Genomic DNA, 25,221 nt, shown 5'->3' on the forward strand with positions numbered 1-25,221 from the left:
TCGCTGTACGAGACGAGGAGAAGGAAAAGGCCGTTTGGGTCGATGCGATTTGCATCTAATCTAGTCGAATCAGAATTATTTGCTGCAGAAATTTGAGGTTTGTACCTCTGTTTTGTGAAGGGGTTCACTTACAATTACGAGGTCGATTGCGCTTAGGAGGGGACATTAGTCTGGCTCCTCCGTCGATCGGTGAAAACTGCCTCCCAGCTAACCGGGCATGGCTCAAGTAAACGCCCATGTCCCGTCCCATGTCCCGCTCTAGCGAGGTCAGTATCGCAGTAACTATTAACACTAAACCATATCTATGCAAGGGCAGACAGTTGTCATATAGGAAGCCCGTTTATTGACTGCCTTCTGTGGGCTGTGATAATTCTAGCTATAATAACTTAAAGCCTAAGGTCGACTACCAAAGTACTAATAGATATAGATAAATCGATTTAAACACTATATTCAGCTACCTAATCGATGAGGTAAGGCGCCTAAAAGTCGCTAGAACCTTAGGGAATAGCTATGAGTACTGCTACCCATCTATTGGGCTCGCTCTTCACATTTGTGCGAGAATGTCTTTAACATGGGCAAAGTCGAGCTCCTCCAGTGTCTCGTTCCAGAGCCGATCCATGGCCACCTTTCCTTCGGCTGTGTACATGATGGCATGGAAACTAGGATTTAGTAAGCTTGGACGAACAACGAGGTCATTACCAGAAGTGATGAGCAACTCACGGGTAGTATTCGTTATTTATGATGAAGCTCCCGTGACTTTCCTTGCCTTTGGTGACTGATCCGTCGACATAGAGCCAGGCAGCCTGCCGCGGCGAATGGGCAGCCACAGCCTTGAGTGCTGCCAAACCCAGCTTCATGAGTCGAGAGTAATGGCGGTCCAGTTGTGAACTGCCTCCCGTGAGTGCCGGGCCCACTGCGTTGACAACCACATCATCGGCGTTGACGAGCCTGGAGAGCTTGACCATGAGTATCAGAACCAGAGTCTTGGATAGAGAATATGCATTGTTCGTTCCGGCACCAACGAATACCTGGGGATCGTCGAAAGACGGGGTCAAGGGTACGGCACTGTGGTTCGGGAAGTTCGCCCTCAGTGCCAGGGTAGAGGATACGAGGGTCAATCGGCCAGGAGTCTGAGGAGGGCTTTTGTTCTTCAGAATGGGGAGGAGCAGGATGGAAAGCAGAGCAGTCGATAGGTAGTTCACCTGGAACATCTGCTCATGGCCTGTCGTGGTGTTGGTGCCAAATTCGAGAACGGAAAAGGCCGCATTCATGATAGCTATATCGAGTCTGTCCAGGGAGTGGCATCGCCGAACAAACGTCTGGATTGAATCGTACGAGGCCATGTCCAGCTGCCACACCTCTATCTTGGCATGAGGATATGCTTTGCGAAGCGCGTCAGCGGCAGTGTTTCCTTTGCTCACGCTGCGAACGCCGAGGATGAGATGCGAGAGTTTCAGTCCGAGCAGAACGTTGGCCGCTTCCAGGCCAATCCCTGTGTTGCTGCCGGTGATGATGGCCGCCTGGCCGTCAACTGTGGTATGCGGCGGCGGCGCCGAAGGCTTCGTCCAGATTTGCGTTCGACAGAAATAGTGGCCATTGGAGTCCTCGTTGGGAGGCAGCGAAGCAGAACTCATCGTCAAGACACGAGGAGGTTGTTGTTTTCCTTCAGTACTGAAACATAGACTCGCCACAAACAGGAGTGAAATAGGAGACAGTGGTTCGGACAGAGGGAGCGCCGGTCCAAACACAATCCTGCAATATTTACGGTAGTGTCGTGCACGCCCCAGCAGAGAAGTACCTCCTCTTCCTATATATACTCGTGGCAAGTGACGGAGATTGGTTCGGACTTTGGCTATGTCGAAAGACGCCGACCATAATCACCATCAGCTTATATCTTGGAGTTAGTACCGCCGCAGTGGCGATCAGGCTCGTAGCAGCCCTCCGGAGTCAGGATTCCATACCTATCATTACTGAGGACTTGGCACATTTCCCAAACGGGCCAACAATGTGGTCGTTGTGTGGCTCCACATTCTGGCGCTCAGACTTGGAACCCCTTCGCCCTCAAAGATTCCTACAACTCCACCCTTTTAACAAATCCGCACGAACATGAATTCCATCACCCCGGCACCGACGACCCACAGCTTGTTCCGCCGCAAAGCAAAGCCGGTAGGGGCATCTGTTACTCGCGACCCAATGCCGGCTCACTTCGAATTTGTGCCATTAGATGGCGGCGAGGGAAAGCCTCAAGACATAAGAAGGGACCGGATTCGACGTCATTGCATGCGCGGAAAGAACAAGAGGGACGATTCTCGTCGGACGCAGCGCCAGATTCGACGGTCAGCGAGGAGCTGGCATAACTCACAGGGCGACGCTCCTCTTGCTGCTGTGCCATTCGACGCCGCTGTCTCATTACAGTCATTTTCTCAAACAGAGAAACCGCGCAAGCAGGCACTTTTAGAGAGTCAGAATGCCTGGGCCAGCTCACCGCGTCCTATTGCGCCACGGACGACATCTCATTCTCCCATTGGATTGACGCTTCGATATTGTGCTTATGGGGCCATGCGTGACTGTACGTTATTCTCCGGCACTCTGTCTCGCTTAGGAACATCATCTAACTGGTGCCACAAGGGTCCAGGTTCTTGTCACTGAAGGATATCATATACCCCGTCGAACCCTGCATAGCCTTTGAGCAAGAAGATGTTAGAGGGATGATGTGGCTGCCTGTCGACGAATCTTTCCTTTGTAGCGTTCAGTTTTCGATATTTGCCATGGATGCCTTTCTGCACCGTCGGACACCCGTGCCCGAGACGTGGTCATACCTTCAGCGAGCCATCACGCTGCTCAACGAAAGACTGAGCTTGGGAGTTGTCTCCTTGCAAAGATCCACTGTCTACAACGTCGCACTACTGGCACTTACTGCCAGCCTTTTCGACGACCACGATGCCATAAAGGCGCACCTGTTGGGCCTGCATAAGATGGTGCAGCTTCTTGGCGGTATACACTACCTTCATGACAATCCAATACTGGATTATAAGCTCAGTCGGTCGGTACAGCTTACCCTTTTTGCTATGCTTCCTAAGCCACTAATCGGTTGTCGTTTCTAGTCTTGAACTCCATCTCTATTTGAATACGGGATACCGCTTGCCGTCTGACGGGGATGTTTCGTGGACTCCGATGTTTCCATCGCTACAAGCCGATAGCGAAGTCGCCAGCGAAATGCAATTGCTCCAGGGTCTCTGCGAACCGAAGCTAGCGGTCATATTTCATGACCTTCAGTTTTTCACAAACATGATCAATGAGCATTTGGTGCAGGGCAGGCAAATGAGAGTTGCAACCTTCCAGAGGCAAATCGATTACATTCAGATGCGACTACTTCAGCCTCAACCAATGAATTACGACAATTTGGGCGAAAGCCTTCGACTGGGGATGCTTGCCTTTATTGTTGTTACCTTCGGATTGCCAAGCAGCACCATACAGCACGGATACCTCGGTCATAGACTCTACCAATCGCTACTCAAGATCGACTTCGCATCATCAAAGCTTCCAAAAATCTTGTTTTGGGTGCTCATTATGGGTTGCATACTAGGTCTGGACATAGACGAGCCCCCGCTCCTAGCATACCGAACACAACTTGTCGGGCATAATGGATCCTGGGACGCCGCTCGCCGAAGCTTGCAAAGTGTAATGTGGATTGATCGAATTCACAATGACCGTGGACGAAAGACTTTCGCTAGGCTGAACTCGAAATATCACATTCCGGCCCGCTGTGTGGCTGGAGCTGGCCCTATCCATTGGGGTTATGAGTCCCCTGGCCGGGGTATAACGATCTGACAAGTAACAAACTGCCTAACCTGGCGTCAATGGAGTGATGCGTACGCACGACTACGACCAGCTTAATGAAGGGAGCGGCCTTGAGCAGTCCTCGGTTCAAATGTTGCTAACGGCGTAACGGATGATAGATTATCATTAGAATTTGGTCTGGACAAGGATCTACCCGGAGGCACACAACAGTTTGCCGGTCTAGCTGATGGACGGCGACGGCTCTGTTCCTTGTGCGTTCGCGCACCTAGACAACCTTGCCGAATGTGCCTTGTCCGAGGAGGCGGGTTATTTGGTCCAAGCGTCCCCCTTTGCCATGATTGACGCTCATACAATATGCCATGAGGCGGAGAACTAGGCCGTGGCTGCATGTTTACACAGCACGCCAGCGGCCCCTCATGCTGTACCGACGGCCGTATAAAGTCGATCTCAAGCATCGTATCCAGGATAGTAATCTCGACGAGTGGGATGTCCAGCATGAGGGTACTTAGCTTCCAAAGCCCGGCTGATCTCAACCGTGCGAACGATCTGGCCATTCTGCACCGACATTTCGACAATGTGTTCTTCGCTTTCGTTGCTCTGACCTGCGCCTCCATTCTGCGCGCTCGGTTTCTAGAATGACGTTAGTGAAAGACCCGGGCAATGTACAGCGGTTCAAGACATGCGGAGCCCACAATCAGCAAACGACAGTGTATTGGCCGTCGTCGTCATCGACCTTGACATTTTTGTGGCGGTGCATTAGCATCAATCCGTGAAGCAAAGAAATGATATGGCTGCAAAAGGAAAACGTGGTAGTTTCCCCCCCCCCCCCCCCGATGCACTTCAGACCTTTTTAGCCACTGAGTCCGTCGGCATCTCTCCGCCGGAGGGGTGCCGGTGCTTCCTCATACTGGCTATTGGATGGCAGTGAGCTTGGTGCCGTAGTACGTAAGGAGGTAATGCGATCATCCGAGAGGGTAGAAACGATGAAGCTGGTCGGCTGCAGAGGCGTGTTCGTGTGTGACGCCGTATCCTGAACGTGATAGCTGAATAGGCACCTTCTGAGCAACCGAGCATCCACCAGAGGCTCTACCTAATTTATAGCCCGGGTGCTTTTTGCCTCCAACCCCAATGCCTCCCAACGACAATTAGGCTGCCTGGCCGTTTTATTGACAATTAAAGAGGATTGAGCATTCAAGTCCATTGCTAATAAGTAATCGTAATCGGCCGTAAACGAATGTCGGTGGCGTGCCAAGCATGCCACGGGGCTAAAATCACAAAGCGGCCTCGCTCCCCTTCCCGAACGGAAATGGTAATGGATAAAGCATAGTTCGGGGTATATATATATATATATATATATATACGTATCCACGGAGCACCCTGATGGCACTTACTGCCATTACGTTATATAGAATGAGGAGGCTTCTCAGGGAGCTGGGATTTCATCCCTCCCATCTCAATGGGAACGGGGGCGGATGTAGGGTGTCTAGGGAGGATTCATTCATAGAATACAAGTTTTCAAGTACCTGGTCTGTAGCGATCGACTCGTAGGCACGGGGTCGGTGGGTGGCTCGTTCTAGATAAGGCTTATGTACAATTCCAACCCCCATCTACGCCGTCCACGGGCATATTTATATATGTATCAATGTGACCCCGCGGCCATCTATCGCGGTCTCAACAACACGAACAACAACCCCATCAACGCCATTCCGCCAGCGAAACCTTCCATAGCAACGGTACTCAGCTCACGCTGGGTCAGGAGCACGTGCCTATCATCGCTAAAGCGGGAACGGATCCAGTCTTCGTACGATGCGAACGGTGAAGATGAAGCTGTCCATCGCGATGCTGATGCAGACAACGGCGACGAAGGGGATTCTGTTGAGCTAGTAGGTGGCTGGGGGTCCAGGGCCTCAATTGGAATAGGAGATGCGGGGTGACCTTGAGTGATTTCTTCTTTCGTAAGGTCGTGTGCTGTTAACTGTTCGGCGGCTGCTTCGATCGTGCTGGCCGTGGGTGGTTGGAGGGAGGGCGAGATGGGTGTCGATGGGGGTGCTACAGGCTGAGCTTCCACATCGCTCGCCCCAGATATGGCATCGACGATTTGCTCCGCAATATTGTCCGCTACGGCTTCGGTCTGGTCCTGTGGCGAAAGGTCCGCGAGTGCCGACTCCGAGGACTGATTTGGCTGCACAGTTTGAGTTGGTGCTCGTGCGGCGGCGGTAGCAGCGTTGAACAGATCATCGTCACGCTCTTTGAGCGCGATCTCGACCTTTTCTTCGAAGCCTTTGACCAACCGCCGTCGCCGCCATGGTTCGATAGCGATTTGAAAGATGACAAACAAAAGAACGTTGAGCCCCATGAGACCCCAAGTGCCCCAGGTCGACATCTGCCGGATCTTGTCACTCCAGATCTGTTCCTCATGGTATCGTGCTAGGATGGATTTGCCGAGCTTGGTAGATGCCTCTTCGTACCTTGCCTCTGCATCGGCGACATCTTTTTGGGCAGCAGCCTCGGCCTGCTCGTTTGCATGGTCACTGCGGTATAGATTTGTGAATCTCTCGATATCTGTCGGAGACCACGTATGCTTCCTGTGGAGCAGGTCATTGACTTCTCTCTGCGTTGTACTCCGCGTAGCTATAGCTTCCGAGTAGATGTTCCGCGACTCTTTGACGGCCTTCCTCGATGCCTGAACTTCAGTCTCAAGAACTTCGATCTCCTTCTTCAGGGCTTCGATCCCACTATACCCGGTCAGATCATTGAGACGTTTAGAAGCAGTGAAGACGTGGGTTTGAAAGTTGTCCATGAAATGGGTGAATTGCTTTCGCATCTGGGAGTACCGTTGGGAGAAATCTGAGGGAAGGAATTTGTCCGCTGTTGAGGATGATTGGTTCGGGGGCCGTGGTTGTGGTGTGGATGGGCTGCCGTGTTTCACTCCATGAATACCATCTTCGGAGGTGTGGACTGTTGAGGAAGCCTCAGGGATTGTATGAACAATAGCCTCATGCTCAGCGTCTCTGAGCTTCTGATCGGATTGTGCAGCTGCTTCCACCCTCGCATCGAGGCTCTCGCCTATTCGTGACTTCGCTTCCCCAGCCTTCCGGTTAATCTCAGTCTTGTTATTGCTGTAGAAGCGGGCTTGGACTATGATCCTCGAGGACTGAGTATTCCATCTCTGTGGAGAGCGTGGGACGGCAGAGTTGAATCGCACAGGTCGTGGAAGCTGTTTCGACGTTGGCTTCGCGGCTCGAAATGCGGACCATAGTGTCTGGAAGAGCCGCAGGGGAGTCTGCTGCATCGCTGCCGGAGAGAACGAGAGTTGTGTTCTCGTCAGTCCAGGACTAAGGATGTCCCTGACCTGGCTGTCCTTAAGCGAGAGGATCTCACCATTGACAAGCCTGCCAGTGTCATTTCCTCCGATCTCGATGGCTCGATGCGAAGCTCGAACTCCAACTCGGAATAATTTGTGTTGCGAGTGGGGCAGGTTAGCCGAACGCGGAACCACAAAGGCAGGAGCAGCACCGGTTTCCGCCGGGACGGATAAATACCCTCCCATCCTGCAACCAACCACGTGCCACGGAACCCACCACATTCTCCAACCAGTGCGTCATGCTCTCTCGGGTCTCGGGCTTCTCTTTCGGGCGATTTCCCGCCAGATAATAATATTTGTTCAGAGATTTACTCGAGCCATCTTCAGCGGGGCGCGACGGTGGACACTGGCGGCTCCAGGACGTGGTACAGCGCAAACAACCCCCACCATGTGTGTTGTGAACTTGTGAGTCTTGGGGGGTTGACCCAACTTGAATTATAATCTTTTACTCTTGCCTTCCTTTAGGTCTCGAACTTTGCGTAGACCTGTTCCTATTCCCCTGCTCTCTTTTAACCAAAACCTTGTTCCGCTCTGCGCCTGCGTCTGCGTAGCCAATTTCCATATAGAAAACCCTCAATAGGCAATCCTGATAGAGCACAAGACGCTCTCGCCCAAAACCAAAAAACCAAAAACAGAACCTAGGAAATAGAAGAACCCAAGATGCCCTTCCCCGAGACGCTCAACGCTCGCCCGCGGGTGATCTTCTTCACGGACTTTGACGGGACCATCACACTCCAAGACACCAACGACTTCATCACCGACAACTACGGGATGGGCAAGGCCGCGCGGCGCGAGCTCTTCCGCGCGGTGATCGACGAGACCGACACATTCCTCAACACCTTCCAAAAGATGCTGGACTCGTGGAACATGCCGTTCCCGCAAGTGCTCTCGATCCTGCGCGAGCACATCACGCTGGACCCGCACTTCCGCGACTTCATGGTGTGGGCGCGGGCGAACGACGTGCCCGTGATTGTGCTGAGTAGCGGGATGGTGCCCGTGCTGGAGACGCTGCTGCGGCACCTGCTGGGCGAGGAGCTGATGAGCGACATCGAGATCGTCGCGAACGGCGTCCAGCTGTGCGCCCCCGGGAACTCGCTGGACAAGGCCGACGGCTGGACCATCAAGTTCCTGCACGAGGACTCCGGCTTCGGCCATGACAAGAGCCTGACCATCCGGCCGTACGCAGATGCGATCGCGAAGATGCCGCATAACGACGACCGCCCTACCCTTTTGTATGCAGGCGACGGCGTCAGTGATCTCAGTGCGGCACGGGAGACCGATCTGCTGTTCGCACGCGAGGGCCAGGATCTGGTGACGTACTGTGAGCGGTCTGGCATCCCGTTCACCACGTTCCAGACCTGGGCCAGTATTTTGGAAGAGACCAAGGACATCTACGAGGGCCGCAAGACGGTTAAGAAGCTGGCCGAGGAGGGCCTGAAGCGTCATCGAACGAACTCGCTAGAGCAGAATGGCCACGTGCGTCCATCGCTTAACTAGGAATGTGAGTGATCAGGGCAAGTCAAGTTTCGAAGGGAGAACAGAAGAAAAAGGGAGATAAGGTGGTAGCCTGCCTGGATTTCTACAAAAGAACTTGCGTTTTCTAGTTGGAGTGGGCTGGCTGGCCAGCTTGCGTTTTGTGCTGGAGGTCGCATGCATGCACGGATAGAGAGGACTAGAAGGAACCGGTAGGTTAGATCTCATGACGATACATACTATATCTCGGAGACATAGACAGATAGACGACACATAGACATATCATAGACATATCATAAATGACAGGGGATGAAGGATCATCACAGAAAGTGGTTCAACTTTTATTTGGTCTCAAAATAAAAACGGCAAATATATTGTACAATACTTTAAAAATCCACCTGTTGCTATGGTGATTTGAGGGCTGGCTAAGGACCAAAAGCGCGAGGAAACTCCACCCTCGCGGTGCTGTTGTGGATATAGAATTGATATCAGTGCTGGGAGTATAGCGCGCATAAGCCATGCCTTCTAGACAGCCTGGTAAAGTGCTGGAAAGTGCAGTGTTGTTTTGACAGCTCTCCTTCCAAGCAACCAGTCAAGCGTCTCGTCTCCCTTCATCTTGGGGGGAGAGGATTACTTTTCATTTGCACATGATCCATCGAAACCCTCCTCAGAGAAGATCAATGCCCGGCTACGCCCTCCGCCAACGCCTGCCTTAGCACGCCCTCATCCCTGGGAACAAGCCTTATGCGATACCGCTTGGGCACGCTGACCAACTGCGTCTGATCCTCGACGCCATTGACCGGGTGCGTCTCGAACCGCGAGCCGTCCTCAGACACGACGTCCTTAATCTCAAACGCGGACAACAGCCGCAAGTAGATCGTATACATCTCGCGGTTCGCCAGCAGACTGCCCGCGCACATGCGGTAGCCCAGGCCGTACGTGAACAGCGGCGCGTCGGGGACCTCGAGCCAGCGCTCTGGCCGGAAGACCTCCGGGTCGTGCCACACTTGGTCGTCCATGTTGCATGCCCAGGCGTTGAGGAACACGACGCTACCCGCGGGGATCGTGTGCCCGCTGTAGACTACGTCTTTGACGGTGCCGCGCGGTAGGGATAGGCGGAGGACAGTGTAGTACCGCAGCAGTTCGCGGACGAGCGCGCAGATGTAGGGAATGGACTGGTCGTCATTCGCGTCGCACAGGATCTGATCTTGCGGGTACACGGCGCGGATCTCACGGAGGGCCTTCGCTTGGATTTCGGGGCGCTGGGCCAGCAGTGGCATCGACCAGGCGACCAGCGTGGTCAGCGTGTCGAGCCCACCAGAGAGCATGGTCAGCGAGATCGACGTGAGTTCTTCGGCGTTGAGTTTGGCGTCCTTGTCGAGGATGACGTTCGCTTGGATGCACGGCGTGTGGGTCCCCTTGGCCATGCGGTCGTCCAGGTCGGCGTTGAGCTTCCTCAGGTACACGTCGCGGCGGCGGCGCATGTCGCGTGCCTTCGCCTTGCCGAAGCTGAATGGGTTGAGGCGCAAGAGCGGAATGTAGTCCTGAAGGTTGCCGGTGGTGGAGCGGAACTTGGAGACTTCTTCCTCGACATGCGTGATTTCGCCGAACAGTGTGTCGTTTTGTGAGGCCATGCGGATTCCCCAGTTGAGGGTCAGGGCTAGGGAGAGCGAGAGCCGTTGGATCATGGGCATTGGGTCGACTGCTTTGGTGCCTGCCTCGCCGTAGGTCAGGAACTCGTTGAGGAAGTCTCGGGTTTCGATGTCGATGTGTGGGATGTATGTGGCAACACTGGGTTTGTTCAACGCACTAGCGGCGCCCTTTCTTCGCCGCTTCAAGCTCTCACTGAAGGGGGATGTACCGATAGTTGTGCCCGCGGTGGAGCTGACGACTTTGTGGAAGGTGTAGAATTCGGGTCTTGATGCCAGGGCCTGTGAGTTGGCACCGAAGATCTCCCTTGCTGCCTTGGCTCCGTTGACGACAATGACAGGGACATTGCCCAACATGATCTGGTAGACTGGTCCGTAGGATTTGGCCCATTGGCGATATTGCTCGGCGGCGTTGACTCGAATTTGATGAAGGTTGCCGATCATAGGCAGCCCCGATGGACCACTGAACCCTGGTATCCGTACCTGAGCCCGTTGTATCTCGGTGATGAGGAGGTAGAGCAGTGCCGACGCCGCGGCCACAAATGCTAGGAATGGAATTGGAGCATCCTGGGCCTGTCCTAGGAACACTGTCAACGCCTTGTCAATCATGGTTCGGTGTCTCGTCGGATCGAGGGCGGATAATCGGTGATTGTATGATTGTAGTCCGAATGATAGTCAGGGACATGAACCAGGCAATACAAAACATTTAAACGGAAGAGAGGACCTTCTGGCAATATATGAGACGATTGGGTGTTGGTACCCCGGAGGCGTTTGGTGAGTTTGTGAGGGGAGAGGCAGCATGTGGAGAACAATACATTCCGCCTCCATGTCCTCGACAGCGGAACGCAACCGCACCACCGCAAGCGTACAGAGTTTGGGAGACACAAGCCACCCACAGGCAGAGGGACCAACCAATTGAGCGCTGTGCATTTTGGCATGACTGGGGCTTTGCCGTTGGGTTGTTCTGAATTGGCTTGGAGCGGTTGTTTCTTCGCGGATTTCCCCTGCCATGAATGGAGGCACCGCGGTATCTTTGCGGTATGCCGCCAGGATTCGGGAGTGTGGAAACATGTTATCAGATCTTGTCATAGTAAAATTCTTTTCGAATCTTCAAGTTCTTGTCCTCTCGTACCTAACTGGGGCTGAATTACTGCTCCGGGAATGCTTGTAAGAACTTGGTTCCTCCCAGATCATGATCCGTGATGCCGGCGATGGCATTGTTCCAGAACAGGTTGCCCATGTTGGGCTTACAAAGTCCTTTCGAAAAGCCACCCTGCCGATCGAATTTAATGCCCAAGTCGGTCTCCTGTTCACTTCCTTCAATCTTATTCCCGATCAGAAATTCTTCATCGATTGTGCCTAAGAAGATGACCATCATGTCATCCATTCCATCGACACGCCATGCCAGACTACTGCCGCAGTTGGAACAGAACGATCGAGTTGCTGCTTCACTAGACTTGAACTCTCTGTAGGTCGGTGATTTGGTGATATCATCAGCAAGTTGAGATGGATGGATCAGTAGATCAAATGAGAGCAGTGCCCCGGTGAATTTTCGACACATGGTGCATTGACAAGTGGCAACCTGAGCTGTGTCAAAATGGTTTCTCTCTTCCTTAGGAATTCATACTTGAGCTGGCCAGGCTGCCTCCAGAAATGACACTCGATAACGGATGGAACCGCAGAGGCAACCGCCAGTGATTTCTGAGGGGCGATCTGCCATTGCGAGTCGCTGCCTGGATGGTTGGAGGTGTGCAGGCGTGAAAGCGCGCAATCGGTAGATCTTGCAAGAAAAAGAGCAAGGATCTGCAATATATTCAGCCTGCTGATTCGAATGCTCTGGTTCCAGAAAACAGGCGGACTTTGATTTCAGACAAACTTGAAAGGCCCATGGTAAGAGTTGCCCCCGCCCTTTTATGGCAATTGACTGTGCTCATCCCAAGAACGGGATAGACATCAGCCAAGATCAAAGTCCCAATGCTGGCTGATGGGAGGGACCATGACTGGAACAAATTAACTTTGCCTAAGTCTGTTGCCTGCCCGAGCGTCGGACTAGACGTCGCCAAGCCTTGGTAAAGGACCATAACGAGATCCCTAATGAAATGCGACCGGGTACCCGGCCAGGTACATAAGGAGCGCTCGTTGCTGGAGATTGCAATGACAGGCAGCAAGATCGTAAAACTTGCCGTATTTGCCATCACAGTAGTTCATGGTGAATGGCCTTCCGTCTCGGGCTATCAAATCGTTTATTTCGCTTTACGACTCCTTCTCGAGCCCGGCGTAGCTTTCTTCTCGCCTCCAGCCTGTTCGTTGCTGTCTTTGTTCTTTTCCTTCTTCTCTGCCTCCTTTTTCGCCAGCGCACGCTTGACAGCACCTTCTTTCTCCAGTTGCTCAATCTGCTTCTCGCTAAACTCCCACAACTTCTTGGCGACCTCTTCATTCTGTACTTCAGCACGGAGAGGTTCATATTCTCTGCATTCTTTGATCAACCTGCCTCCCGCAGCCCTTGCATATTCGGCTTCCATCGCTGCCATCAGATAGCTTTGAGCCCCTTGAATGGGCGACTTGAGAACTAACCACCAGACAGGCCAGGTTAACAGGTAGAATAAGAGTCCCCATAAGGAGCCGCCAGAAAGCCAACGTCGGGTTCCTGGGGTGCGGGAGAGTCCTGGATCAACGATAAGTGCCCGAGCATTGTTGGGTTGTTTGTCCGGTCGTTTGTAGGCGTCCAGATGCTTCTGGAAACCGTATGCAAATGTCATGAGTGCCAATTTGCTCCTGGCATAAGATGCACTTCCAGATTTGGCGGCCGTCTCGGTGTCTTTCAACTCCAACTTGCCACCAATGTAGCTGTTGCATGTACTGAAGAGAACTCGCACGTCTCGATCCGGAGGTTGTGCCCTGATTGCAGGCGAGAGGATACTTAGGAGATGGAAAGTGCTCAGGTAATTTATGGCCCACTCTGCCTCAACGCCATCCACGGTCTTTTGGCCCTTCCCAAAGAACGGTGTCATGATGTTTGCACACAAAATAATCATGTCCAGTCTTCTAGGGGGCGCATTATCCACCCATTTCGTAGCAAATACACGGATAGAGTGGAGGGATGATAAGTCGACTTGTTCAGCATAGATCAATTCGTTGTTCGTGACTGTCCGTAGATCTTCAATGTAGTCGACGAGAAAGGGGTCTGATGGAGAATGGTGGGTGAGGAGGATGATCTGCGCGCCTCGAGTCGCGAGTTCTTTGACTACTTCGGCCCCGATACCAGAAGTGCCCCCCTAGGTGATCTTGTAAGCCTGTGAATCGAATGACTGCGTTTTATTGCCTGGGAGAGGCCGATGGCCGTACCGTCACTATCACCACCTTCCCATGCATCACTCGCTCTGACCGACATGTCGCTCCAGAGAAATAGTACTTTAAAAGAACGACGATGCCAATGGCCACGCCCGCTTGACCAGCGTTCCAGATATATGGGATGTTGGAGACGCCTCGACCAAAGCCCTCTGCCAGCAGGGGGATAGGCATTTCTCCAGGGTGTGTGTTTCGGAGCACTGGAGCAAGTGGATTGGCGCGGTCTTCTTCTCTGTCAACGAACGAGATCTGTCAAGTACTGGAACAGAATGAATTCCGACCATCAAAGTCTCCCCGATTATTTGGACTTTCGATTATTGCCCGAGGCCGATCTTCCCGCCTATCGCCGTCGCGGGTGCCTGGGGACGCTTAGATAAAAGGGCAAGCACGGCCAGCGAGTGACGTACGCCACTTGGTCCTGCCTTGTGCTGCTGTCCCGCGTCACATCGTCTTCTACATTTATTTTCGGCCACCACGACCGAGAATTCGACGACGGCGAATGTCCATTCCTACAACAACACAATGACAACGGACGAAGAGGACACCTATACCCCTCTAACCGAGCAAAGAGTCTTTGGCGCAGGGATCAAGCGCAAGAGAATTGACTTCGTACCAGCATCCACCACCCCAAGCGAACTGCCTACTTCATCCTCACCCGCGAAACCCTCTCGTATGATTGGGAACCGCTACCTCTCCATCGTCCTGCCTACGACCATCGCGCAGGAAGAGCGGAAAGAATCACAAACCAGATCAATTGAATCCGAATCCGAATTCAGTACATGCCCTATCTGCAGTCAGCCAGTTTCGGAATCCACCGAACGCAGGAACCCCGGGCTGACTAGTTCCCACGAGTCGTCCATCGCGCATCAAGTCTGCTTGGAGCACTCACACCAGCCATCACACCTGGACCGAGAGCATATGGGTGTCAAGTACATGGCTGCCTACGGGTGGGATGTTGATGGCAGGAGAGGGCTGGGCGCGCGCGACGGGGGAATCACGATTCCCATCAAGGTAAAAGAGAAGAAAGATACGGCTGGGCTGCGCGAGACAGTTGATGACGATGGTGAGGACGCGGTGACGATGAAGAAGAAGAAACATGTCGTGAAAAAGGTGGAGAAGCCTATTGTGCTGAACGCTAGGGAGCTCAAGCGGAAAGATATCGAGGACAGAAAGCGAATGGACCGGCTGCGGCAATCCTTTTACGGGCCTGATTTGGAACAATATCTGGGACCCGATGGCTGACACTGGGAACAAGAAAAGAAACCAACACTTTCACTTTCAACGTCCCCAAGAATAAACTAACACTACCCCTGTCATATCATAACCAGATGATAGAGACTATCGACAAGCGACGACTAACTACAACACAACCCCGACGCCATGCTAATGTCAGTGTCAAAGCGACTCCTAGTGCTTCTTGAACAGGCCGAGGTGTTTCTTCTCCTTCTTTAGTTTGCCGTGGCCTTGCTCGCTCGATGCTGGCGTATAGGGCGGGTATGGCTTGGGGGAAGGCGCTGCAGCTGCAGCTGCCGGTGCAGGCCTTGGGCCAGAAGACCCGGTGCCTACTCCTGGACGTACGCCATTGGCACCACGACCACCAAGACTCATATTTTGCATTGCCGCCGTCGGTGGTCCACCATTCGGCGGTGCTTGTGGTTTCGGCTGCAGTGCCTGGGGAGGCGGTTCCGACATCCACGCTGGGAGCTTGGGTGGTGGCTGGTCGGCCGGGAGGTTCAATTGCTTCCTACCAGCACTGAGCAGGCTCACCTGGCGCAAGAAGTTCTTGGGCGTGACCATATGCGTTGACGCAAGAAACACCTCTTTGCCAGCCATTCGAGACACTTCGTAACACGCTCGCGCCTCGGCGTAGGTCGCCCCGCCAGCGACAAATACGATGATCCGTTGTCGCGGTTTGTTCGATTGTGCCCTCGTCTGAGCCCATGTAGGCTTCCCAGCGTTTCTCAGCGAGCTTTGTGCTGCCATGCTCTGGGCGTTCGGGTCGTTCAGATGAGGCTTCACCGACGGGAATGTATTGAGGTCCAAAGTACCCTGGCATTGCTCCTCCAGCATGTACCTGAGTGCGGGTTCGAAACGAGACAAACTCACTTCTTCCATGTTACTGTTGGCTGCGGCGGTCTTTGGAGGAAACAGTGGTGCAGGGGTTGGCGTTGCGTCCTTCAAATTCTTTTCAATCTTGGCTCCAAGCGTGACAAGGTTGTAGAGAGTCTCCCCGTCGAACGGCGATAGCTGACCATGACACCGTAGCTTCTCGATATCGCCACGAAGAACACCATGCCGGTACAATACATACAAGATCAAGAGTCGGACTCGATCTTCGTGCACCACACTGTCATCATCCAGTAACCTAACCATCTGGTCGGCCACGTTCTTAGGCTTCTTGTTCTCTTCATCGATCCCGGTGGCGAGCGATTGCTCGACCGACACTACATCCAACAATTTATGCTCTGCAAAGATTTTGGCACATTTTTCGGCCATGTCGATATGTAGCGAGAAAGCCTCTTTTCCTTCTTGGAACTCTGGCAGCCCGGCCAGCATATCTTTGATGGTGTTGATGGTAGCAGGCTGACCATCATCGGCGAATTGAGGGTTCTTGGCCTGAAACTTCCGGAATTCCTCACTGAGCTGGACCAGTAGATCTTTCATATGCATGTGGCGGTGTTGAACCCATAGGTTGTCACGTTCGTTGATTTCCACATCCTTCTCCTCCTCGTCGGGCTGGCCTCGCCGAATGACATTTCTGTAGGTGATCTTGTCCTCGTCGTCCCTGATAGGCAGTAGATCCATGGCGATGGCTTGATACGTAAGTTCATGTACAAAAGGCGAGGCCAGATCCATGGATCTGTCGGTGATGAATAACACCGCTCTGGGTCTGACCGCTTGTGACTGAGGCGGGAAATTATTTCGCTCGTCTCGAGCATATTCGTCTAGTGCCCCTTGGACAAAGCTGGCAATGTGATAGCACAGCACATCGGCGGCATGCCTTTGATGTTCGGGGGGCTTGTAATATCTTATGACAGGATATTCGCCGAGGGAGACACATACCGACACAATCTTTTGAGTCAAAGTCTCGAGGTGGCTCCTGACCATGGAGTCACAGGCTGGGTGATAAAGGGCATGGAAACTCCATGGCTCTCGAAAGGTAACGACATTTGCTTCTCTTGGGAAGTACTCAATATTCAGGGCGCGGGACTCGACGATGGCTCGTGCTCGGGATTCTGATCGGAAGATCTCTTCCTGTAGTGGGCGAGGGAGTTGGGAGGTCCATATTAGATGTGCTCGACGGTATCTCTTTCTTGAAAGGTCGGCCTTCAGACACTCCACTACGTGAGGCTGAGGGGAGAGGAGGTATATGGCATCAGTGTCGGTCTGTTGCTGCCTGCGATCCTCGATTTGTTCGATATTGGTTATGTTGCAATTGAGGACGTCGTCTTCCTTGGTGACATTGTACACAAGACGTCTGCTCTGTTGATCCAAAATTAGAACCTTCCAATCCCGTCCGCTGGTAGCTCGAATGTTGTCGAGTATAATGCTTCTCTGGAGGTCGAATAATGATGTTGTCATGTTGATTGGCAACTGGCAGTGGGAGCAGTTGATTATGCGGGGTTGGCAGTTCACATTATAATGTGGGTTACGATATTGAGCTTACCAGTCAGACATTCCAAAGAAGCTGAGACGGTGTGCGACGCAATATTGGAAATTCCACAGTGAATGTGAGTTTGTTACCACCTGTGGCATGTCAAATACTCAAGACTCGAGCCTGGCTGAAGTGCGGGACACTGAATGCCAGGGAAGGCGAGCAGGCGGAATCAATTCACCTGGACCACGTGACAGTGACAGCTATGCCAAGCCTCCTCCGGGCGGTCCTTGCCGCCTTCTCCTTCGCAACATCATTATTCCTCCCCCGTCATTTTTAACACCGACTCAAAGTCTGGCTTGTTCAAAACCTGCCTTCCCCCACTTTGCCCCCTGATCGTCCCTAATGCTGCAAATGTTGGTGTTGGGGGACGACTCACAATCATCAGGCATATGTGAAGCTTCTCACTGTTTCACACGCTTAGATCATGAAACGAGTTCCACCCCGCCTACCTACGAATAATCTCAGTGTCGACTTCTCATTGTACGCTGTGGACCTGAGCAAGCCTCCAATTGCCCCTGGCTAGAATGGTAGACACCATGGCACCATTGTTCTCAATCGTGGCGAGAATGCACGATGAAAGATTCGGCGAGGCCACTGCAGCAATTCAGTGGATGTTTGTCAGGGTGAAAAGATTTCTGAGACCGTCCTTGACTATGTAGGTAACTTCAGCCATTTGCAACCCATTTCAAATCCCGTGACGCCTGTTTGCAGACGTACCCAGTTCAAATTACATCTATATCCAGTCCCTATCCGTGGTACAATCGTACCCAGGTACTCTTCGGTGCACTGGTCAAGCTGTACTGTTGCAAAGGCTCGTCCTCCGGATCAGTGTTCGAGATCTTCTCGAAGCGCTGTACCATTCTGGTTATCACATATCCCGCTTCAGTCAGAGCAAATTGTTGACCTAAACATATTCTTGGCCCACCATTGAATGGAAGATATTCCCAGCCAGTTTTGCGACCAACCCACCGATCAGGGTCGAATTCATCAGCATTGGCGCCCCAGAGATCTTTTCGACGGTGCATCACGAAGACTGAATAGCTGATACTCTGATCCTTTTTAACGTATATTGGCGCAGATTCATCAGGTCCACCTCCTCGAGGTAAGGTTGTGTCTCTTGTGGCTTGTCGGAAATTGAATGGAACGGATGGATAGAGCCTAAGGACCTCGTTCATGACATGTTGCAAATAAGAGCAAGATTTCAACCCGGCAAACGTGATGGTGTCCTCCCTCTCTGATGACCCAAATTGGTCGACTATGCTAGTCCTTAGCTTGGAATAGACACCTGGATGCCGTGCCAAACACCAAAATGTCCAGCCCAGAAGCCCTGCTGTCGTGTCCCTACCGGCTAGAAATATATTGAGCAATTGGCTTCTTAGCTCGGCAGGATCGTTGACCACATCGAGCAGCTGATCCAAGAAGATGTACTTCTTCTGATCTTTCACAGACCCCATCTGTCTCCGCTTAAGAGCCTGGTTGATGCAATGATCGGCAAATTTGTGAACCTCCCGGATATCCTCGCGAAATGATTTAGGATTGTACAGCCAATATAACCCTTCCAACCGAGCACGAATACCGAGAGTGGCTGTTCCGTGATCGAAGTTGGCACCGACTTTCGACCATCTCAAATCATGCACGGGAAGATCAGAGGAGTGCTGCAGAGCGTGTGCTCTCTGAGAATTGACACTCTCTCCGAACAGGAATTCGGTCGCTGTGTCCATTGTCAGGCGAAAGAACACGGGGGCCAGATCGACGGACGAAGTCCAGCCTGACGCATCGACATTGAGCTGATTGAACATCTCCTGAACATGACGTTCTTCTAGCTCGAGGTCAGAAACTTGTCCTCGTGAGAACTGTGGACGCAAGATTGCTCTTGAGTGCTCCCTGAACACAGAATAATCAGCATACTCCAACACAACCTTTCAGCAGTAATTTGTTTATGGCACGGACGTCTTTCAGAGACCTACCACATCTCTCCGTCTGCAGTGAAAATACCGTTTCCCAGCAATGGATAGAAGTTCTGGCGTCGGCGTGAACCAAGGCCAAAATCCTTGAATTGCAGGGCAAGCAGAGCCTGGATGTTTTTCGGATCCGATGTTCCAATTCCATCACGCCCAGCAAGGTTCTGAACAAAAGTGGCAGACTTGACGTCTCGACAGATCTTCAGGAGTTGCTGAGGGACTCGATTCTCTCGGTCGGCCTTTTGCAGAGTCCAGAGGTAGTCGATGCCATAGGGTAGTTTGTTGCGTAGCCTGTTTGGCCTTCCACAGCCCAACGCTTTCTCTCGCAGGCTATAACGCCAGGTATCAACCAAAAGGTAGATTCCGAGGCACACGATGCCAATGGCCGTGAGTGCGAGTGAGCTGGTGAAGATCGTCACAGACGAGACATGCCTGTCCATGATGAGCATGAATGGAAATGTACCTGAGAATACTTAATTCTGTGGAGAGGTGCGAGGAAGAAGAGATCATGAATTGAGGATGTACGGCGCTTCCCCAGCACCTCGAGTACTTATGCACCTGATTACCCTCTCAGCCATGCTTTGCTAGCCGTGTTGGGTACGAGGTATCACTGAAGCAAAGTGCCCAATACGAAGCATTCCACGTTGCCAGGGTTTTCAGAATCCCCGTAAAGCTGCGTTATCGATACGAGAGATACGAGATACGAGGATCTAGTGTATATCCCGAAACGGGAACCGAGAACGAGAAACACCTTCGGCCCCGAAGCGCGGTGTGTCTCTAGCTGGGCAGAATAGACATCCAGCTAAGCATCCCCTCTGCCGTGTGCACTGAGCTTGTCTCTAGCGCCATGCATGGGTCCCATCCCATCGTCTGCCTCTCCGCAGAGTCACCCATCTTCACAATGTGGGGGGGGGGGGCGTTAGAGCTATCTTACGTCTCTTTCATGGGAGGTCAGCGAATGAGATATGCCACTAATACTATCTCAATGATTGTCTGTCTCGGCCGACCCGAGGAGTCGGCCTTTTGGAGGGGTCAGACACGTACTTAGTAGACGCATTGCCCGTTGGCACCGGACGTTGGGTGTATCTCACTTTCTCATGTGGACGTTGACAGCACCAGGCACCAAGCCCAAAGCCTCTCAGAATGCACGGTACCGAACAGAAGACCCTCTTGGCAAATAGGAAAGCCAATGTGGTTGTACCTGCCGCGGGAGGGGGTGCAGAGTCAAGGCATGTTGAAAATGCTCACGAGAGTAAGTCTGCGACTCTACGTTGATCCCAACTGACGGTCACCTGCGTGACAGTCGTGTTCGACCGCAATGGCGCGAACAAGAGCATCGACGTTCAGATCGAGCGGCAGCCTGCCGAAGCTACACAGGTAGCGGGTACGACCCTCGTCGGCGGGGATCTCAGGAAGACCATTGGCCCCCTGGCCATGCTGGCATTATGCTTCAACATCTGTAGCAGCTGGGCCGGGCTCTCGACCAGCGTCCAAATCGCCCTGCTGGCAGGCGGACCCATGGCGTTGATCTACGGCGTCATCGTCACCACGGCCATCTATCTCTGCATCAGCTCAAGCCTCGCCGAGTTGGCAAGCGTTTACCCAACTGCCGGAGGACAGTACCACTTCAGCTCGATCCTGGCCCCAGAAAGATTCAGCGCTCAGATCTCCTACGTCTGCGGGTTCATCACGACTTTCTACTGGATCGCAACTGGCGCCGCCGTCTCCGTCATCGTCGCGACACAGATCTCCACCCTGTACGTGTTCTACAACCCGCAGGAGCCCGAAGCGGCGTGGCAGCTATTCCTAATATATCAAGGACTTGTCCTTCTGGCGGTGCTTTATAACATCCTGCTCATCAAGAGATTTGACTTCACGCATACCATCGGCTGTAAGCGACGAGCGCGCCCTAGACAAAGCCAAGGTATTCTAACTGCTCTAGTTGCTCTATCAATCACCATCTTCGTATCAAACTTCATCGGCCTTCTAGTGCGCTCAAGCCCCAAAGCACCCAGCGGATTCGTCTGGACCACCTTCATCAACGAGACGGGCTGGCCCGACGGCGTCTGCTTCATGATAGGTTTGGTGCCTCCCTTCTTCATGTTCGGCGGCCTGGACGGCGCGTTGCATTTATCCGAAGAAGCCAAAAACCCCTATAGAGTGGTTCCCCGCGTCACGGTGGGTATTGTCGTGGTGGGGTTCTGCACCGCCTTCCCATTCGCGATCGGCTTGCTCTACAGTATCTCGGATTTCACTTCCATTGTTGAAAGCCATGGGTAAGTGGGATAGACAAGGTGTTCAATTTACCCTTCATACAGACTAGAACCGCACATAGTCTTCTAACGAAAATCCACGCACAGGTACATCCCGTTCGAGATCAACCGTCAGGGCCTTCGCTCTGACCAAGGTGCTGTAGCCGTGCTCACCGCGGGCACTGTTCTCGGGTTCTTCATCCTCAACGCCACGATTCAGGCGTCCTCGCGCGTTGTCTGGTCGTTCGCCAGAGATAAAGGATTCGCTTTCTCACACATCCTTAGCCGCGTCCATCCGAGACTTGAGGTCCCAGTCTGGGCTCTGCTGTTCAATTGGGTCTTTGTGGCGCTCCTTGGAGTCCTAATTCTGGCGTCTTCGATCGGTGAGTTTCATTTGATCCTAGCGCTAGCCTGGCTGGGATCAGGACGATCGAAACGCAATTTCACTGACGAGTGTAATGCTAGCTTTCAATGCAATTTTAAGCTCCACCGTGGTGCACCAGCTTCTATCATACCTCATACCGGTGGTGCTACTCATCTACCAGCGGCGGTCTTCCAAGTTCCTCCCTGCCAATCGAAGTCTCGCATTGCCCAACTGGCTCGGCTGGATTGTCAACTGCGTTGTAGTCCTCACCATACCAGTGCTGGTGGTGTTCTTCGCAATGCCGCCGTTCAGGCCGGTCACTGGCACTAACATGAGTATTGTTCCCTGATTTACTGGTTGAGCTGACCCAGATGTCAAATCTCGCTAACGGAGAACTCTAGACTATACTGCTGCTGTGCTGGGCACAGTCATGCTCCTCGGCACCCTCAACTGGTTGTTCTACGCCCGTCGCCCCTTTCGAGGTCCCCGAATGGAATGGCAAGTGGTCACTATGGTTAACTGAAAATTCAAGGACCAGACAGTGTCTAGGCTCAGAAGCCCAAACCAGATTGCGCATTTGACCAATCAGGCTCTGGCCCGGCAGCATGCAGCGTGGACAAGATATAGTCCCAATCCTCGGGAATGATATTAAGATCAGGAAAGTTCAACGGCATTTCGCCTGCAGCCCCAGTCGTTTGCTGTGCTATCATCATCGATTTCATTCTGTCCAAGAGATGTTGACATAGCTTTTCCACCGAACTTGCAGTAGGCCAGTACAATGTCAATTCCCTCAAGATCGGGGAACAACTTTCAAGCTGAGCCTGTGACTGAAGTGCCAGAAGGGTAGAGTTCTGACCGATGGCAAGGCGCATTTCGCGGACAAAGTGGACGGCCGATGCCATGATCGCTGTTAGAGAGGTGAAGTAACACCTGCTAATGGTTTTGTTTGCAATCATGCCGCTCAATGTACTGACAATGCTTTCTGCCGCGGAACTACACAGCTTTTGGGAATTGGTTGACACATTGGACTCACCGAGTTGAATGACCGTGCGGTGCAGGTGTAGAAGCGCGGTATTATAATGGAGGCGTAGTGTGGAGCTATAATAATCATCGCCGGGTGGGAGCCCCATCAGCCACGCCGCTAAGCGTGCATCAACAATGCTGGTGTCCACCAAGCCCGCTGACTTCCGCAACGAGCCTGGAGAGAATAGTGCAAGAATATCCGCAACAATCTCGCAGAGCGTACTGTTTTGTACGCAATATTGTAGCCGAATGTTTTTGTTCGGTGAGCCACCTACCTCGATAAGGTCGTCCTCCGTCAGAGGCGGCTGATCGGAGTCATCACAGCGGGCGAGCAGCGGTCTTCCTTGATCGAGTGATGACGCTACCGCGGCCTGGAATAATGTCCACCATATTCTACGGAACAGATTTTTAGAGCATTGTGGCAAGAGGCTTGATGATGAACCTGCCAGGTTTCGGTGCATTCCCAGACCATACGCGATTCCGCAAGCGACAGAGATCCAGTAGTAACTATTTGCGCTCACGGTATCGGCGTTCTCGATATGCCACGAAAATATCAATGCGGCTTGCACTAATGTGACCCTGTCATTCTCAAAGCGCAGGTCCCACAGGGTTTTGGCACGTTGAAATAAGGCCGTTCTGACCAGTGATCTAGACTCAGCCACTTTCGGGTGTGTGCAAACATGAGCGCCGGCCAGTAAGATAGTTTGGAATAGCAACAGAGGTGGTGGGTTCTCTGGGTCCGCATAGCTTGCTCTGAAGTCACTCTCGTCGACTACTGGAAAGCCGGGATGAATTTCGTTGAAAAAGGCTTCCACTAGTGCGTCCCTGACATCTTTAGCGGGGAACGAACTCAGTTCCGACTCCAGGTTCTGGCGCATCTGTAAGGCATAGGACATAGGATCCGGCTTCCATGGCACAATGCGGTGGACTTGGGGATTCGGATAGTGCAAATTATTGTTATCGCCGCAGCCCTCCTGGCTCACGAGGAATGCTAGATTAGAGAGCGAAGTCCCAACATAGCAAATGCGTGCTTCGGCCAGCTTGTCGAATCGCGACCAATATTGTGAGCCAATGCCATGTTGGAAGAAATCGACCAGCACATTATCGACAAGCTGTTGATTGACTGCGACTTCTGAGAGTCTATCTGAGGTAGAGGCGTATCTTCTTGACGCAGGGCTCTCTGGTGCATGAGGACGGGAGTTGTGTTCCGTGACTTCAGGATTACCAGTCAACTCTGTTTCTAGTACCTGCTTCTGAGACACTCTACCCCTCCGGGACAATGCCTCAACAATGTCAAATCTAGCCAGGATTAGGATGCCATATCAGAGCATCTCCAAGTTACTCTCTAGGATCCAAAGCGACTTACCTGCAAGCGGCTCCGATGGCTTTGCAGTTCGAACATGCCTGGCGGCCGATTGCATCACATCGAACTTTCCTTCGATGGCACGTGTTGCAGGCTCGCAATTGACGTCGGCGACGAATGGGCGGAGCCGATCCAGGCTGAGCCTGCCCACTCAATTCTGAGCTCATTGCTGGTAAGGTAGCTTTGAAATGCTTACGCAGGCTGATATGCAGGAGACAACTCAATCTCTGTGAAGGTTTCTGGAGCCGATGAGCCGAGGGAGCCGAGAGGTGTATGATCACGTGAGCTATTACTGAAAATAGGAGCCTTAGCCTTACCAAGGTCAAAGGGTAAGTTGGCGTTCCGCTTGCATACAAAAGTAGTCACTGGAGAGGCTTCTTGATGACATTGGAGGGAATGCATGGCGGAAATATTGTAAAGAGACCATATGCCCCGAAGCGATAGAGATTCCCTGCTGGTCAAGGACCTTGTTCATTTCAGAGCAACATCATGGACGCGACAATTAATCGACGATCCTCAATACCAAGCAACAGTCACTCCTTTTAGATTTGGACATAAGGATCGAGAAGACACATTTTCGGAGGATCTCTCAACACCAGTGCGACGTTCACACACTGGATCTACCTAACTCATCAAAAGCTTCTGGGGAATCATCATGGAGCGCTCGTAACAAGGATGAGCACAACATCTGCCAAAGTCCCTTCAGCCACAGCACCGCCAGCTCAGTCTTTGGACTCCGAGTGCATCCTTCCTGTGAAACTTAGCACCAGTCTTCTCGGCTTTCAAGACACATTGCACGGAGGGGCGATTTGTGCTTTGCTCAATCAGGTATTGACGCTCTGTGCCACAATACACCAAAAAGCTTCTGGATTCCGTGAGGGCAATTTATACACCGCAGATCTGAATGTTACATTTCGAAAACCGTCATTGTTCCAAGTGTCATTGCTGTTGAATGTTGCTTGGAA

General features: G+C 52.5%; 12 protein-coding genes across 12 annotated transcripts; 4 read left to right on the plus strand and 8 right to left on the minus strand.

Moving 5' to 3' along the window:
* Positions 1 to 544: 544 nt before the first annotated feature.
* Positions 545 to 1,634, minus strand: A1O9_10381 (uncharacterized protein; the record flags this gene model as incomplete). Its single annotated transcript, XM_013400542.1, has 2 exons — positions 545 to 659; positions 721 to 1,634. 2 exons carry the CDS (start codon positions 1,632 to 1,634, stop codon positions 545 to 547), a joined length of 1,029 nt encoding a protein of 342 aa, XP_013255996.1.
* A 472-nt stretch (positions 1,635 to 2,106) lies between these two features.
* Positions 2,107 to 3,831, plus strand: A1O9_10382 (uncharacterized protein; the record flags this gene model as incomplete). The annotated part of the gene is made up of 3 exons (XM_013400543.1): positions 2,107 to 2,569; positions 2,629 to 3,043; positions 3,105 to 3,831. 3 exons carry the CDS (start codon positions 2,107 to 2,109, stop codon positions 3,829 to 3,831), a joined length of 1,605 nt encoding a protein of 534 aa, XP_013255997.1.
* A 1,630-nt stretch (positions 3,832 to 5,461) lies between these two features.
* Positions 5,462 to 7,093, minus strand: A1O9_10383 (uncharacterized protein; the record flags this gene model as incomplete). The annotated part of the gene is made up of 1 exon (XM_013400544.1): positions 5,462 to 7,093. One exon carries the CDS (start codon positions 7,091 to 7,093, stop codon positions 5,462 to 5,464), a length of 1,632 nt encoding a protein of 543 aa, XP_013255998.1.
* A 732-nt stretch (positions 7,094 to 7,825) lies between these two features.
* A1O9_10384 (uncharacterized protein) lies at positions 7,826 to 8,662 on the plus strand (the record flags this gene model as incomplete). Its single annotated transcript, XM_013400545.1, has 1 exon — positions 7,826 to 8,662. One exon carries the CDS (start codon positions 7,826 to 7,828, stop codon positions 8,660 to 8,662), a length of 837 nt encoding a protein of 278 aa, XP_013255999.1.
* A 653-nt stretch (positions 8,663 to 9,315) lies between these two features.
* A1O9_10385 (3-hydroxyphenylacetate 6-hydroxylase) lies at positions 9,316 to 10,896 on the minus strand (the record flags this gene model as incomplete). The annotated part of the gene is made up of 1 exon (XM_013400546.1): positions 9,316 to 10,896. One exon carries the CDS (start codon positions 10,894 to 10,896, stop codon positions 9,316 to 9,318), a length of 1,581 nt encoding a protein of 526 aa, XP_013256000.1.
* A 538-nt stretch (positions 10,897 to 11,434) lies between these two features.
* A1O9_10386 (uncharacterized protein) lies at positions 11,435 to 11,848 on the minus strand (the record flags this gene model as incomplete). Its single annotated transcript, XM_013400547.1, has 1 exon — positions 11,435 to 11,848. One exon carries the CDS (start codon positions 11,846 to 11,848, stop codon positions 11,435 to 11,437), a length of 414 nt encoding a protein of 137 aa, XP_013256001.1.
* Positions 11,849 to 12,530: 682 nt separating this feature from the next.
* On the minus strand, positions 12,531 to 13,809 carry A1O9_10387 (alcohol dehydrogenase; the record flags this gene model as incomplete). Its single annotated transcript, XM_013400548.1, has 2 exons — positions 12,531 to 13,562; positions 13,633 to 13,809. 2 exons carry the CDS (start codon positions 13,807 to 13,809, stop codon positions 12,531 to 12,533), a joined length of 1,209 nt encoding a protein of 402 aa, XP_013256002.1.
* Positions 13,810 to 14,157: 348 nt separating this feature from the next.
* A1O9_10388 (uncharacterized protein) lies at positions 14,158 to 14,877 on the plus strand (the record flags this gene model as incomplete). Its single annotated transcript, XM_013400549.1, has 1 exon — positions 14,158 to 14,877. One exon carries the CDS (start codon positions 14,158 to 14,160, stop codon positions 14,875 to 14,877), a length of 720 nt encoding a protein of 239 aa, XP_013256003.1.
* A 165-nt stretch (positions 14,878 to 15,042) lies between these two features.
* Positions 15,043 to 17,217, minus strand: A1O9_10389 (uncharacterized protein; the record flags this gene model as incomplete). The annotated part of the gene is made up of 1 exon (XM_013400550.1): positions 15,043 to 17,217. One exon carries the CDS (start codon positions 17,215 to 17,217, stop codon positions 15,043 to 15,045), a length of 2,175 nt encoding a protein of 724 aa, XP_013256004.1.
* An 822-nt stretch (positions 17,218 to 18,039) lies between these two features.
* A1O9_10390 (uncharacterized protein) lies at positions 18,040 to 19,694 on the minus strand (the record flags this gene model as incomplete). Its single annotated transcript, XM_013400551.1, has 2 exons — positions 18,040 to 19,177; positions 19,261 to 19,694. The coding sequence occupies 2 exons, from the start codon at positions 19,692 to 19,694 to the stop codon at positions 18,040 to 18,042; spliced, it is 1,572 nt and encodes a 523-aa protein (XP_013256005.1).
* Positions 19,695 to 20,688: 994 nt separating this feature from the next.
* On the plus strand, positions 20,689 to 22,393 carry A1O9_10391 (uncharacterized protein; the record flags this gene model as incomplete). Its single annotated transcript, XM_013400552.1, has 4 exons — positions 20,689 to 21,530; positions 21,615 to 21,889; positions 21,972 to 22,205; positions 22,272 to 22,393. The coding sequence occupies 4 exons, from the start codon at positions 20,689 to 20,691 to the stop codon at positions 22,391 to 22,393; spliced, it is 1,473 nt and encodes a 490-aa protein (XP_013256006.1).
* A 28-nt stretch (positions 22,394 to 22,421) lies between these two features.
* On the minus strand, positions 22,422 to 24,423 carry A1O9_10392 (uncharacterized protein; the record flags this gene model as incomplete). The annotated part of the gene is made up of 2 exons (XM_013400553.1): positions 22,422 to 24,192; positions 24,260 to 24,423. 2 exons carry the CDS (start codon positions 24,421 to 24,423, stop codon positions 22,422 to 22,424), a joined length of 1,935 nt encoding a protein of 644 aa, XP_013256007.1.
* Between the last annotated feature and the right edge of the window lie 798 nt (positions 24,424 to 25,221).

The sequence above is a fragment of the Exophiala aquamarina genome (genome assembly GCF_000709125.1).
Source record: "Exophiala aquamarina CBS 119918 chromosome Unknown aczIA-supercont1.13, whole genome shotgun sequence".
NCBI lineage: Eukaryota > Fungi > Ascomycota > Eurotiomycetes > Chaetothyriales > Herpotrichiellaceae > Exophiala > Exophiala aquamarina.